This window comes from Hyla sarda, chromosome 4 (genome assembly GCF_029499605.1).
Source record: "Hyla sarda isolate aHylSar1 chromosome 4, aHylSar1.hap1, whole genome shotgun sequence".
NCBI lineage: Eukaryota > Metazoa > Chordata > Amphibia > Anura > Hylidae > Hyla > Hyla sarda.
This window is the reverse complement of record NC_079192.1, coordinates 56,633,181-56,649,258: the sequence shown is the minus strand read 5'-3', so window position 1 is coordinate 56,649,258 and position 16,078 is coordinate 56,633,181. Positions and strand designations below refer to the sequence as shown.

Below are 16,078 nucleotides of genomic sequence, written 5' to 3'. Positions count from 1 at the left end.
CAGAAGGCCGCACACCCCAATGACTAGTTCAGAAGGCCGCACACCCCAATGACTAGTTCAGAAGGCCGCACATCCCAATGACTAGCTCAGAAGGCCGCACATCCCAATGACTAGTTCAGAAGGCCGCACACCCCAATGACTAGTTCAGAAGGCCGCACACCCCAATGACTAGTTCAGAAGGCCGCACACCCCAATGACTAGCTCAGAAGGCCGCACACCCCAATGACTAGCTCAGAAGGCCGCACACCCCAATGACTAGCTCAGAAGGCCGCACACCCCAATGACTAGCTCAGAAGGCCGCACACCCCAATGACTAGTTCAGAAGGCCGCACATCCCAATGACTAGTTCAGAAGGCCGCACACCCCAATGACTAGTTCAGAAGGCCGCACACCCCAATGACTAGTTCAGAAGGCCGCACACCCCAATGACTAGTTCAGAAGGCCGCACACCCCAATGACTAGTTCAGAAGGCCGCACACCCCAATGACTAGTTCAGAAGGCCGCACACCCCAATGACTAGCTCAGAAGGCCGCACACCCCAATGACTAGCTCAGAAGGCCGCACACCCCAATGACTAGTTCAGAAGGCCGCACACCCCAATGACTAGTTCAGAAGGCCGCACACCCCAATGACTAGTTCAGAAGGCCGCACATCCCAATGACTAGTTCAGAAGGCCGCACATCCCAATGACTAGTTCAGAAGGCCGCACATCCCAATGACTAGTTCAGAAGGCCGCACACCCCAATGACTAGTTCAGAAGGCCGCACATCCCAATGACTAGTTCAGAAGGCCGCACACCCCAATGACTAGTTCAGAAGGCCGCACATCCCAATGACTAGTTCAGAAGGCCGCACATCCCAATGACTAGTTCAGAAGGCCGCACACCCCAATGACTAGTTCAGAAGGCCGCACATCCCAATGACTAGTTCAGAAGGCCGCACACCCCAATGACTAGTTCAGAAGGCCGCACATCCCAATGACTATTTCAGAAGGCCGCACATCCCAATGACTAGTTCAGAAGGCCGCACATCCCAATGACTATTTCAGAAGGCCGCACACCCCAATGACTAGTTCAGAAGGCCGCACATCCCAATGACTAGTTCAGAAGTCCGCACACCCCAATGACTAGTTCAGAAGGCCGCACATCCCAATGACTAGTTCAGAAGGCCGCACATCCCAATGACTATTTCAGAAGGCCGCACACCCCAATGACTAGTTCAGAAGGCCGCACACCCCAATGACTAGTTCAGAAGGCCGCACACCCCAATGACTAGCTCAGCATCATTTCCATACGTTGCAGCAGATTTTCAAAAGTTTTTTTTTGCCTCATTCCTGGATGTGCAAGAGCGCCAAAGGAAGAAACCTTATCTTCACATCTTTAAAGTGCTAAACTAGTTATATGGGGTCAAACCTAGTGAAAGGCTCCCATAGAAGCAGACATACTTTTAAACAAACAATTTCTTAATTTAACTTTTTTTTTTGTTTGTTTTATTTACATATTTATGGTATTGTTTTTTTATTGAGACAAATAGATTTGAATATGAACTTGTATATTTGTTATATGAGTCGCACACATATTTTGTTTTTTTACTGCACCATCTGTCCTAATTTGTGTCCATTGCTGTCTTTTTATCTGTTATATACATTTCTGTTGTGACATCTAGGTGGTTGCAGACCTTGCTCAGCGATCTCAGCGAGTATCAGATTTCCGGGAAATGTTGCTCCTAATCAGAAGGCAATTGACGGGGGAGACTCCTGTTGAACCGTGAGTAAATCTTACGCCATATTGTATATTTTAGTCAGGACCCATGGAACAGGGCTAGTTCATAGTCTGTCGTATTGCACATATTTTACTTCCATTGAACTGAGTTGGAGTACTAGACACAACCTATGTACAAGAGTGTTAAAGGGGTACTCCTCCGCTCAGCGTTTGGAACAAACTGTTCTAATTGCTGGAGCCAGCGCCGGGAGCTCGTGACGCCCCCTCGTGATGTCATGCCCCGCCCCCTCAATGCAAGTCTATGGGAGGGGGCGTGACGGCTGTCACGCCCCCTCCCATAGACTTGCATTGAGGGGGCGGGGCGTGACATCATGTGAGGGGTGGGGCTATGACGTCACGACCTCCCGACTCTAGCGTCCGGAGCAGTTTGTTCCAAATGCTGAGTAATGTTTCACCTGACACTCGTGTATACAGACAAAAAACGTACCTGTTTGCAGTGCAACATAGTGAAATAATTTGGAAATAAATGACATCACTTCCTATTGAAATTAATGGGCGATTGATATTTTTTTGTGTGTGTGTTGTTTTTTTTTGTGTGGAAATATGTACGGGTTCTGTGTCAAATACCTTGTGGTTATTGCCCATTTGTACATGCCCTTAGACAACAGCCTAGTCTATGAATTTATCACAGATCTGTTGCATTGATAAATATTTCTCCCTGCAGGTTGGGCCATGAAACCCTGTGTAAAGGAGTCGTAGTTCTGGAGGAGTTCTGCAAAGAGCTGGCGGCAGCGGCCTGTGTGACCCACCATCCCCTCGCCTTCTAATTGTAGAGTGACATTAACGTGACATCGAAATAGCCAGGAATTCAAGTGCAATAGCTCTAATGTCTCCTTTCTGGAGACACATAAGACTTTGTCTCTTTTTAATCTTTTTGTGCCTTATTTCCATAGCCTTGGCTCCCCCCCGGAGCTTGGAGGAGCTGGGCCTCTTCCATTTTTATAAGGAGAGTATGACGGCTTTTGGCCTTAAAGGGGTTATCCAGGAAAAAACTTTTTTTTCATATATCAACTGGCTCCAGAAAGTTAAACAGATTTGTAAATTACTTCTATTAAAAAATCTTAATCCTTTCAGTACTTTTTACCTGCTGAAGTGGAGTTGTTCCTTTCTGTCTATGTGCTCTCTGACGACACGTGTCTCGGGAACTGTCCAAAGTAGAAGCAAATCCCCATAGCAAACCTATTCTACTCTGTGCAGTTCCCGAGACAGACAGATATGTCAGCAGAGAGCACTATGGCCAGACAGATAAGAACAACTCAACTTCAGCAGCTGATTATTATTGGAAGGATTAAGATTTTTTTTAAATAGAAGTAATTTACCAATCTGTTTAACTTTCTGGAGTCAGTTGATATATAAAAAAAAGTTTTTTCCTGGATAACCCCTTTAAACAAAAATGGCGTCCTCTTCACAGCAGCTTTGGTAGCTGCTGCTGAGTCTGTGGTTCACACACCATGCTGCTACATCTTCCTTCTTCATCCATTTTATCCTATTTGTTCCATTTATTTTATTCATTCTTCCTATCAGACAGTGTGTGGGTTTTTCAATCTTATTTTTGTTGTAATTTTTGCTTGACAATCGCCCTCCCGATGGGCTGTCAGATTGGAATTTGTTGATATTTTCCTTCTTCTTCACGCATAGAGGTACAGCGCTCTCGTAAACCCTTCCGTCCTTCCATCGAGCACCTCTCTGCTCCATGTAAATAAATGTGTTTATGTGGATTTTCTCTTCCATTTTCAATTTCATAATCTAGAGTTTTTCAAAGATTCATGATGTGTTCTTACAAGCAGAACCGCATTGTATAAATATCATCACAATATGTGATATTTGCAGATTTGGTTGGAGCTGGGCATAACCAAAGATTGGGCGTATATGGGGAGATTTCTATAAAGTGGCTCCTATAAACCAGTGTTTACTTACCAGGGTGCCACCAACTGTGGCAAACCTAAAAGGGGTTATCCAGGAAAAAACTTTTTTTTTATATATCAACTGGCTCCAGAAAGTTAAACAGATTTGTAAATGACTTCTATTAAAAAAATCTTAATCCTTTCAGTACTTATGAGCTGCTGAAGTTGAGTTATTATTTTCTGTCTAAGTGCTCTCTGATGACATGTGTCTCGGGAAACACCCAGTTTAGAAGCAAATCCCCATAGCAAACCTCTTCTACTCTGTGCAGTTCCCGAGACAAACAGAGATGTGAGCAGAGAGCACTGTTGCCAGACAGAAAACAACTCAACTTCAGCAGCTGATAATTATTGAAAGGATTAAGATTTTTTTAATAGAAGTAATTTACAAATCTGTTTAACTTTCTGTAGCCAGTAGATATAAAAAAAAAATATATATTTTTTTTTTTTCTGGAATACCCCTTAAAGCTCCCAGCATGCCTGGACAGCCTTTGGGAGTTGTAGTTGTGCAACAGCTGGAGGCACCCTGGTTGGAAAACACTGCCATTAAAGGGGTATTCCAGTCAAAAACAATTTTGTTCATATCAGCTGGCTCCAGAAAGTTGAACAGATTTGTAAATTACTTCAATTAAATAATATTAAAGGAAAACTGTCAGCTTGCTCCCGTTGCACTAACCAGCAGTACTGCCTGGTATTGTGGGGGACGCTGATCAGTTTGATGCTTACCGTGCCCAGATCCGCCCCGCCGTTCCGCCGTAATCTTCTATTTTCAGCATATGCTAATTAGGTGCTAACTTGCGTCGGCCGGGCCAACGGCACTCTGTCGTCAGCGTTTTTGGACGCAGCGCCGCCAGCTCATCAATATTCCTCCCCTCTCCCTTCATCACACAGCGGGGAGAAGAGGAAGAGGCGGAGGGAGGGGAGGAGTATTGATGAGCTTGGCGGCACTGCAGCCAAAAACACTGACGTTGGAGTGCCGTTGGCCCGGCCGGTGCAAGTTAGCACCTAATTCGCATATACCAAAAATAGAAGATTACGGCCGAACGACGGGGCGGATCCGGGCACGGTAAGCATCAAACCGATCAGCGCCCCCCACACTACCAGCCAGTACCACTGGTTAGTGAGTGGGGGGAGCAAGCTGACAGTTTTCAGAAAGAAAACACAGTTGTCAGAAAGAAAAGAACAACTCAACTTCAGCAGCTGATAAGTACTGGTAGGATTTAGATTTTTTTAATAGAAGAAATTTACTAATATGTTTAACTTTCTGGAGCCAGTTGCTATGAAAAAAATAGTTTTTCACTGGAGTACCCCTTTAACAATAGCTTTTGCTGTTCTGTCTTTACATTCCTCCTCTGTAATACACACATTTTGTCACGTCTCACAATATAGCAGAGTTTACTGTATACAACGGCCTTATAGGTATAGAAATTGGCCTGTGATGCTCAGAGGGGCCGAAAGCTGAGATCGGTGGTGTTATTTGGTCTTCACACCTCAGAATGTGGACACCACAAATTTTTGAAGGCTACAAAGTAATAATGGCAGTGAGGAAAGAGCGTTCATAAATGAGTAGAAAAAACTAGAATAAGTGCATGAAAGGGTTATTCCCATTTGGGAATGTTTGGCTTATTCACAAGATATACTAAAAAATGCCTGATAGGTGCTGGTCCTAGAGGCGGCATCAGCCTCTATCTCGCGATCAATGGGCTTACGGCTGCTGGAGGTGGCAAGAAAGCCGAAAAAGCCAAGGTGGCTGTTTTATGCAGTTTGCGCGACTCCCACTAATGTGAGTTATTCAAAGATAGTAGTACTTCAAGCATGTCTGGCTGTTTTTGGCCAGGGAGCCATCACTCTTGAGATAGAAGCAGATCCCACTGCACCTATGGCCATTTAAAGTATAACCCAGTGTTTCCCAACCAGTGTGCCTCCAGCTGTTGCAAAACTACAACTCCCAGCATGCCCGGACAGCCTTTGGCTGTCCGGGCTTGCTGGGAGTTGTAGTTTTGCAACAGCTGGAGGCACACTGGTTGGGAAACACTGGAATAACCTGTGGATATACCATAATATCCAGATGGGAATATGTTGCCGCTATATAAATAAATAATGATTACTATTATTATGTGGATTTTCTGCAGAGTTCATCCTCAGCATTGGAAAAAACAAAACCCACAGCGAACTGCAAAGAAAAATCTGCAGGTGAGAAATGGATTTTGGCAGATGTGAATCTACCTACACACTACACCCATATTATGAAAAAATAAAATAAAAAAATAAAAAATATGAAAAAAAAAAAAAGTTCAGTTACATTGAAGTTAATGGAGAAAGTTGCAATACTACACACAACCTGACCTGCGAACGGGGGGGGGGGGGGGGGGTCGCTGTTTTTTGGAAGAAGTTAGGGTAGTTTTACACTACCCCGTTAGTCGTATCCTTCAGCATCCCGCTGAAAATGTGATGCCCCATATACTGTTAACAGGTGCAACGGACCCTATTGATTTCTATGGCCGAGCTGAGTTACCTAGACAGTTCAGGACCTATGTACTATTTTGAACGGACCCAAAAGGGTGGGCTGCTGCGTTTTTAAATGGGCTCTCTCATTAAAACTATTTTTTGCTATTGCACTCCTTATGGTAAATAAAAAAATCTTTCTAATGTGCTTTGTTTAAAAAAAAAAAAGAAGTTTTCTATGTTTTATTTGTGTTTAAAAAGCTGCCACTAGGTGTCTCCCTACTTGTCCAGAGCACATTTCCCCCCCATCTCTTGCACAGACTTTGGACTCCTGTTGGCCTGGCAGGAGTCCAAAATCAGGAAATGCTGAGGGGGGGGTGCAGCCTTAGCCAATCATAGCTCATCTCACACTGAACTGCTCTGGGCTGTGTGTAACAGAGTGAGGGAGGAAGTTCTCCCCTGTATGGCTTCAGATGATGTCACACCTGCTGGGGAACGCCCCTTCCCAGTCTGTGAATCTGACTGATACTGAGCAGAAAATACAGAGCAATATCAAGGTAGAAAACTGAAAAGATAATAAAAATAAAGGTAGGGGGTGGTTTATCATGATGGGGGCAGTGAACTGGGAGGATTATAAAATGTAACAACATCATGAGAGGTACTCTTTAAATGTCCTGAATGGAGTCACTCTGGCCATATAAACAAATAAGGTGCGCTGCTCCCATTAGCAGTATACGTCGGTGCTATTCAGTACTAACCTATTATAAACCTGCTCTTAGATATGTTTTGCTATTGCTGGATAACTCCTTTAACCCCTTAAGGACCAAGGGCGTACAGGTACGCCTTTGCTCCCTGGTACTTAAGGACCAAGGGCGTACCTGTACGCCCGTGGGAATTTCGGTCCCCGCCACGCGCCGGGCGGGGATTGCGCCGGGGTGACTGCTGATATCTATCAGCAGGCACCCCGCGCAAATGCCCAGGGGGGTCATTAGACCCCCCCATGTCGGCGATCGGCGCAAATCGCAAGTGAATTCACACTTGCGATTTGCGCCGATTCCGGGTCATACGGGTCTATGGTGACCCGAAATAGAAGGGGGATCGCGGGTGTCCTAGACACCCACGATCCCCCTGTAGCGATAGGAGTGAGGTGGCAGGGTTGCCACCCCTCCTATCTCTGCTATTGGTGGTCTAGACGCGACCACCAATAGCAGATCGGGGGCGGAGGGGTTTACTTTCGGTTTCCCCGTCCTGCCCACCCACAATAGGCGGGGCAGAACGGGGAAACCAACAGGGACCGGCGCCGAAGATCCACTTACCCATCGGCGATGGCAGCGGGCGACGATCGGCGGAAGAAGAGGACCGCGACACAGCTTCCTGGATCCAACGGAAGCCGGTGAGTTACTTAGCAACATCTGGTGATCTCTAAACTGTAACCCTCCAGATGTTGCAAAACTACAACTCCCAGCATGCCCAGAGAGCTGTTTAGGCTTGCTGGGAGTTGCAGTTTTGCAACAGCTGGAGGTCTACAGTTTGAGACCACTGCACAGTGATCTCTATACTGTGCACCTCCAGATCTTGCAAAACTACAACTCCCAGCATGCCCAGACAGCAGTTTGCTGTCTGGGCATGCTGGGAGTTGTAGTTTTGCAACATCTGGAGGTCCACAGTTTGGAGACCACTATGCAGTGGTCTCTAAACTATAGCTCTACAGATGTTGCAAAACTGCAACTCCCAGCAAGCCTAAACACCAAACAGCTGTCTCTGCATGCTGGGAGTTGTAGTTGCGATCCCTCCAGCTGTTGCATAATTACATCTCCCAGCATGCCTTTCGGCGATCAGTACATGCTGGGAGTTGAAGTTTTGCAACAGCTGGAGGCACACTGGTTGGAAAATACTGAGTTAGGTAACAGAACCTAACTGAAGGTTTTCCAACCAGTGTGCCTCCAGCTGTTGCAAAAGTACAACTCCCAGCATGCACGGTCTGTCAGTACATGCTAGGAGTTGTAGTTTTGAAACAGCTGGAGGTTTGCCCCCCCCCCCCATGTGAACGTACAGGGTACATTCACACTGGCGGGTTTACAGTAAGTTTTCTGCTTCAAGTTTGGGCTGTGGCAAATTTTTCACCGCAGCGCAAACTCCTAGCGGTAAATTCACTGTAAACCCGCCAGTGTGAATGTACCCTAAAAACACTACACTACACTACACTTACACATAATAAAGAGTAAAACACAACATATACACCCCCTTACACTGTCCCCCTAATAAAAAATTAAAAATGTCTTGTACGGCAGTGTTTCCAAAACAGAGCCTCCAGCTGTTGCAAAACAACAACTACCAGCATTTCCGGACAGCCACTGACTGTCCAGGTATGCTGGGAGTTTAGCAACAGCTGGAGGCACCCTGTTTGGGAATCACTGGCGTAGAATACCCCTATGTCCACCCCTGTGCAATCCCTAATTTAGTCCTCAAATGCGCATGGCGCTCTCTCACTTCGGAGCCCTGTCGTATTTCAAGGAAACAGTTTAGTGCCACATATGTGGTATCGCCGTACTCGGGAGAAATTGCATTACTAATTTTGGGGGCTTTTTTTCCTTTTACCCCTTATGAAAAAGAAAACTTAGGGTCTACACCAGCCTGTTAGTGTAAAAAAAATTTTTTTTTACACTAACATGCTGGTGTTGTCCTTTACTTTTTATTTTCACGGGAGGTAAAAGGAAAAAAAGACCCCCAAAATTTGTAACGCAATTTCTCCTGAGTACGGAAATACCCCATATGTGGATGTAAAATGCTCTGCGGACGCACAACAAGGCTCAGGAGTGAGAGCACACCATGTACATTTGAGGCCTAAATTGGTGATTTGCACAGGGGTGGCTGATTTTACAGTGGTTCTGACATAAACACAAAACAATAAATACAGACATGTGACCCCATTTTGGAAACGACACCCCTCACGGAACGTAACAAGGGGTATAGTGATCCTGAACACCCCACAGGTGTTTGACAAATTTTCATTAAAGTTGGATGGGAAAGTGAAAAAAAAAATTTTTTTCACTAAAATGCTGGTGTCACCCTAAATTTTTCATTTTCTCAAGGGAAAATAAAAAAAAGCCCCCCAAAATTTGTAACCCAATTTCTTCTGAGTAAGAGCATACCCCATATGTGGATGTAAAGTGCTCTATGGGTGCACTACAATGCTCAGAAGAGAAGGAGCGCCATTGGGATTTTGAAGAGAAAATTTGTCCGGAATTGAAGGCCACTTGTGTTAACAAAGCTCCCATGGTACCAGAACAATGGACCCCCCCCCCCATATGTGACCCCATTTTGGAAACTACACCCCTCATGTAATGTAATAAGGGGTACAGTGAGCATTTACGCCCCACAGGTGTCTGACAAATTTTTGGAACAGTGATCCGTGAAAATGAAAAATGTAATTTTCCATTTGCACAGCCCACTGTCCCAAAGATCTGTCAAACGCCAGTGGGGTGTAAATGCTCACTGCACCACTTATTAAATTCTGTGAGGGGTGTAGTTTCCAAAATGGGGTCACATGTGGGAGGGGTCCACTGTTCTGGCACCACGGGGGGCTTTGTAAATGCACATGGCCCCTGACTACCATTCCAAACGAATTCTCTTTCCAAAAGCTCAATGGTGCTCCTTCTCTTTTGAGCATTGTAGTTCGCACGTAGTGCACTTCAGGTCCACTTATGGGGTACCTCCATACTCAGAAGAGATGGGGTTACAAATTTTGGGGGGTATTTTCTGCTATTAACCCTTGCAAAAATGTGAAATTTGGGGGGAAACACACATTTTAGTGGAAAAAAATATATTTTTTTTACATATGCAAAAGTCGTGAAACACCTGTGGGGTATTAAGGCTCACTTTATTCCTTGTTACATTCCCCAAGGGGTCTAGTTTCCAAAATGGTATGCCATGTGGGTTATTTTTGCTGTTCTGGCACCATAGGGACTTCCTAAATGCAACATGCCCCCCAAAAACCATTTCTGAAAAACGTACTCTCCAAAATCCCCTTGTCGCTTCTGAGCCCTGTACTGTGCCCGCCGAACACTTTACATAGACATATGAGGTATGTGCTTACTCGAGAGAAATTGGGCTACAAATATAAGTATACATTTTCTCCTTTTACCCCTTGTAAAAATTCAAAAATTGGGTTTACAAGAACATGCGAGTGTAAAAAATAAAGATTGTGAATTTTCTCCTTCACTTTGCTGCTATTCCTGTGAAACACCTAAAGGGTTAAAACACTTACTGATTGTCATTTTGAATACTTTGGGGGTGTAGTTTTTATAATGGGGTCATTTATGGGGTATTTCTAATGGGAAGACCCTTCAAATCCACTTCAAACCTGAACTGGTCTCTGAAAAAAAGCGAGGTTCAAAATTTTGTGAAAAATTGGAAAATTGCTGCTGAACTTTGAAGCCCTCTGGTGTCTTCCAAAAGTAAAAACACGTCATATTGGAAATGTGAATAAAATAAAAAAATATTTTGAATATCCATTTTCCTTACAAGCAGAGAGCTTCAAAGTTAGAAAAATGCAAAATTTTCTAATTTTTCATCAAATTTTGGGATTTTTCACCAAGAAAGGATGCAAGTTACCACAAAAATGTACCACTATGTTAAAGTAGAATATGTCACGAAAAAACATTCTCGGAATCAGATTGATAACTAAAAGCATTCCAGAGTTATTAATGTTTAAAGTGACAGTGGTCAGATGTGCAAAAAACGCTCTGGTCCTAAGGTGAAAATGGCCTGGTCCTTAAGGGGTTAAAGGAGTACCCCGCTGCTCAGCGTTTGGAACAAACTGTTCCAAACGCTGGAGCCGGCAGCGGGAGCTTGTGATGTCATAGCCCCGCCCTCTCATGATGTCACACCCCGCCCCCTTAATGCAAGTCTATGGGAGAGGGCGTGATGGCTGTCATAGACCCATAGACTTGCATTGAGGGGGCGGGGTGTGAGGTCATGAGGGGGCGCGGCTATGACGTCACAAACTCCCGGCGCCGGTTCGAGCATTCAGAACAGTTTGTTCCACACGCTGAGCAGCGGAGTACTAGGGTTTGGCGGTATGACCAAATGTGTGTATCACGGTATTTAACGGTATTTCCTCCTCCTCCCCTCCCCCCCAAATTAATTTTCAGCCCAGCGCTGCGCTGTTCTGAAGCCTCACCTCCACCCCCAATTAATTATCAGCCCAGCCGCAACAAACAGGAGGACAAGGAGGGCAGCGCTTGCGGGTGACATGTGAGTATTTACCCTGATGGGGACAGCGCTGGGCTGATAATTAATTGGGGGGGCAGAACAGCGCTCGCGGGCAACATATGTTTAGTTCCCCGATGTGGGAACAGCGCAGCACTGGGCTAATTCATTCATTCCCGAGGGGGAGGGGCCAAACCGGTATTGTGGTATGGGTTAAAATTCATATCGTGCAGCACAAAAATGTCGGTATTCGGTATGAACCGGTATACCGCCCAGCCCTACGGAGTACCCCTTTAATAGAGGGCTTCCCATTGTGAAGTAATGGCAAAGTAGGTGGTATAGTAAGTGAAGGATTATCAGTAAAGAGTCTGGCACTTTCATGGCACAGTGATTTTATTTGTATCAACACAGATCATGGGAGACTCAAAACAATTATTACAATTATTATTCGGCCATCCTCTGTGTTCTTGACACTTAAAATCAATAAATATTAATGTGTCCACTCGGCTCTCCCAGACTCCTGAATGACAGAGAGAAACTGCAATATAGCGTTGGAGATTTATCATTGCATAACTAGGCAGATTAATGAACCTTTAATTGAAATGTTGAACCACTTGGCACAAAGGAAGACAACTCAAGGACCTGTGTGTCTTGTGAGTTATCTTTAGAGCTGGGTATGGGTCTTACATGCACCTAATAATGGCTTCATCCATAAAATAATTTTTCTACAGTACAAACAGTCCTGAAACGTTGCGATCGCCTACTTTTAAATCAAGGGTCTAGCATTCCCCTTAGTGCTGCAGACTTGGCCCAGAATTGGTCTCCTTCTCCCTCTGGCAGCTGACAATATAGGCCTTTTTTGATTCCCTGTAGAAAGAGTCTCAGCTATACTACTATGTGACTATAGAGTCTCTGCTTCTCCCCTGACTATTGACTTGCTCTTTAGGGAACAGAGGAATCCACATTCAGACCTGACTGAGCATGTATGTCTTTCAGCTTTCTACTCGGAAGGTGGACGTGCACAATGCTATATGCTGAACACTAGGTGGCACTGTACCATATAAGTAAATATCTAAACCCCTGGGTGTTTTTAACCTCATGTAAATGGTAAAATTTTTAGGTTTTTATGATCTATACCATTGTTCCCCAACCAGTGTGCCTACAGCTGTTGCAAAACAACAACTCCCAGCATGCTAGGAGTTGTAGTTTTGCAACAGCTGGAGGCACACTGGTTAGGAAACACTGATCTATACAAATTTATATAACATTTAAAGGGGTACTCCGCTGGAAAGCATTTTTTTTTTTTTTTATCATCTGGTGCCAGAAAGTTAAACAGATTTGTAAATTACTTCTATTTAAAAAAAAAATATTAATCCTTTCTGTACTTATCAGCTGCTGTATGCTCCCAGAGGAAGTTGTTTAGTTCTTTTCAGTCTGACCACAGTGCTCTCTGCTGACACCTCAGTCAAGAATAGGAGCAAATCCCTATAAAAAACCTCTCCTGCTCTGGACAGTTCCTGATATGGACAGAGGTGTCAGCAGAGAGCACAGTTGTCAGACTTGAAAAAATTACACAACTTCCCCTGGAGTATACAGCATCTGATAAGTACTGTAAGGATTAATATTTCTAAATAGAAGTAATTTACAAATCTGTATAACTTTCTGGCACCAGTTGATGTTTTCCAGGGGAGTACCCCTTTAATAGTGCGGCAAGTGATGATTGTCAGCTGTTTAAATACAATGCCTTAAGTATACAAAAGCCAAATCTACTTATACAACTGTATCTTCTTTACTTGCTTTGTTATATCATTTATACATATACAAGTCTATATAAAAATATAAATGTGTATGCATGCTCACATACACTGAATGGCCAGGTTATTACAGAACCAAATTGATGGTTCACCCTATGGGAATCAGACCAGTGACCCGGAGTGAAGCATAAAATCAAGTGGACGGGTTTTCTGTGTTTCAGTGTAAATTCGAACTAGAACGGGAAAATGCATTGATCTGAGCACCTGAGAAAGAGATCAAGTTATCAGTGCTGATCAGCAGAGGACAAGATTTCACTACCAACCTGGTGGGGGTTTTCTCATGTAATGTTGAGGAGAGTATACAGAGAAAGGTAGGAATAAAGGAGAAGTAGGAAAATATATCCCCTGTTCACACGATAGAGGATAAGTGTCTGATTGTGGGGGTCTGGGATGCCCCACAATCCCCTGTACGATGCTCCGGTTCTCCTTGCGCACAGATCGGGGGTTGGCACGCGTCCTCCATTTATCTCTATGAGAGAGATAGACAAGCAATGCACTCGTGTATCTCCAGCTCTCCCATAGAGATGAATGAAGGGCGTACACCACCCCCGCTCTGTGCCCAGGGAGAGCCGGAGTGCTATACAGGAGACTGCGAGGGGAGAGAAACATTACCTAGTCAGATGGATTCAAGTCTTTGTGTCACCATAGATATGGGGGGGGGCAGAATTTGGCACAAGCTGTGTGTTTTTCGAGCTCTTCCTGTCAGGGGTGATTAGTTTAGGTGGGAGGAGGTAATGTAATGGTGTGGGGAATATGTCCTCTAACACTTTGTAAATGGATGTTTGGACTGTAGGGTCTATTGAAGCATTGTAGCCGACCAAGTTTATCTTCATGGCTGAAGGGTTGTATAGTCATGGACTAGATCCAGGTGAGTTTTCTTGCTTCCTTGGCTTTCAGATCTTACTGCTATAGAACAGTGAATCCCAAAGTAGAGTACGGGTACCCCCAGGAGTACTTGGCAAAAAAAAAATCTGTAATGGTCACTACAGCCACTGGTCACTGCTTCTAAAGTGGCTGCGGCCCATGCTGCCTGATCTTAAAGGAGAAGTATCATGTAAGAAAACTTATCCCCTATCCAAAGGATAAGGGATAAGTTTTAGATTGCGGGGGGTCCGAGTGCTGGGCCCCCCGCAATCTCCTGTTTGGAGCCCTGGCTCTCCTTTACAGTGGGGATCAAAAGTTCGGGCACCCCAGGTAAAAATGTGTATTAATGTGCATAAAGAAGCCAAGGAAAAATCTCCAAAAGGCATCAAATTACAGATTAGACATTCTTATAATATGTCAACAAAAGTTAAATTTTATTTCCTTCATTTACACTTTCAAAATATCAGAAAACAAAAAAATGGCGTCTGCAAAAGTTTGGGCACCCTGCAGAGTTAATATCTTGTACTGCCCCCTTTGGCAAGTATCACAGCTTGTAAACGCTTTTTGTAGCCAGCCAAGAGTCTTTCAATTCTTGTTTGAGGTATCTTTGCCCATTCTTCCTTACAAAAGTCTTCCAGTTCTTTGAGATTTCTGGGCTGTCTGTCACGCACTGCTGCTCTTTTAAGGTCTATCCATAGATTTTCAATTATGTTGAGGTCAGGAGATTGTGAAGGCCATGGCAAAACCTTCAGTTTACGCCTCTTGATGTAATCCCCCGTGGATTTCGAGGTGCGTTTAGGATCATTATCCATTTGTAGAAGCCATCCTCTCTTTAACTTCAGCTTTTTCACAGATGGCATCAAGTTAGCATCCAAAATTTGCTGAAATTTTATTGAATCCATTTTTCCTTCTACTCGTGAGATGTTCCCTGTGCCACTGGCTGCAATACAACCCCAAAGCATGATTGATCCACCCCCATGCTTAAATGGGCACTGTCATGAAGTACAAAAATTGATATGTTGTAGTACTTAAGTACTACAACATATCTCTAATATACTTTAATTAAAAAAAGTGATTTTAAACAAGTTTAAAATCACTTTTAAATTCGGCCACTAGGGGTCGCCCTCCTAGTGGCCGAATGCATTCAGCAGTGACGTCACCACTGAATTTTGACTAATTTTAGCCTGGCAATGAGTCGAAATTCAGGCACTGCTGTGCTCGCTCCCGCCTGTCAATCAAACAGGCGAGAGCGAGCACGCTGATAGCTGGGGCTGCGCGCATTGGCCAGCAACACTGGCCTTGCGCGCGGCCCCGCCCGCCCCCGTTACCCTGTCCGGAGGCTGCGCGAGCACTCATTGCTGCGCTGATCCTCCGGATGGGTAAGTCTGATCTGAGGTCTTATATTAGCCGGCAGTAATATCGTGCACGGCAGGCCGGCGTTGCTCCTCTACTCCTCCTCCCTGGATAGCACATGCACAGCTAAACAGGGAGGAGGAGACCCCGGAGCTGCCTGCCGTGCTATTGGCAGATCATCTATGCGTGCTCCTGACAGGAGCGCTGCATAGACGATCTGAGGGAGGAAGCAAGCGCCCGGCAAGGCATCAGTGACGTCGTGCCTGCTGGGAAGCGCTGCTTCCTGCCCTGCTTGATAGAGCAGATTTATAAGCACTAAATCTGCTCTATTAAAGCAATTTTAAATGTTTTTAAAGCCAGGTAGGGGGTTAGGGCTAGATTACTAATAGGTAGGGACATATTAGATTACATATAACTTGGTGGGAGCTACACTTTAACAGTTGGACAGAGGTTCTTTTCATTAAATTCTGTTCCCCTTCTTCTCCAAACGTACCTTTGCTCATTCCGGCCAAAAAGTTGGTCCACAGAACTTGTTTCCAAAATGCATCAGACTTGTCTCTATGTTCATTTGCAAAGTTCAAACACTGATTTTTGTGGTGAGGTAGAAGAGGTTTTCTTCTGATGACTCTTCCATGAAGACCATATTTGCACAAGTATCTCTTTATAGTGGAATAGTGTACCACAACTCCAGTGTCTGCCAGATCTTTCTG

General features: G+C 44.6%; 1 protein-coding gene across 2 annotated transcripts in view; it reads left to right on the top strand.

Annotated features, from left to right (window-relative positions):
• FHIP2B (FHF complex subunit HOOK interacting protein 2B) overlaps nucleotides 1-2,793 on the top strand; it is a 53,195-nt gene extending 50,402 nt beyond the window's left edge. For both annotated transcript variants that reach the window (XM_056571082.1, XM_056571081.1), the window contains 2 exons: nucleotides 1,665-1,765; nucleotides 2,445-2,793. In XM_056571082.1, the coding sequence (XP_056427057.1) occupies nucleotides 1,665-1,765; nucleotides 2,445-2,547 (204 nt within the window). In that variant the 3' untranslated portion in view covers nucleotides 2,548-2,793. The remainder of the gene's footprint in view (nucleotides 1-1,664; nucleotides 1,766-2,444) is intronic.
• Nucleotides 2,794-16,078: the final 13,285 nt, after the last annotated feature.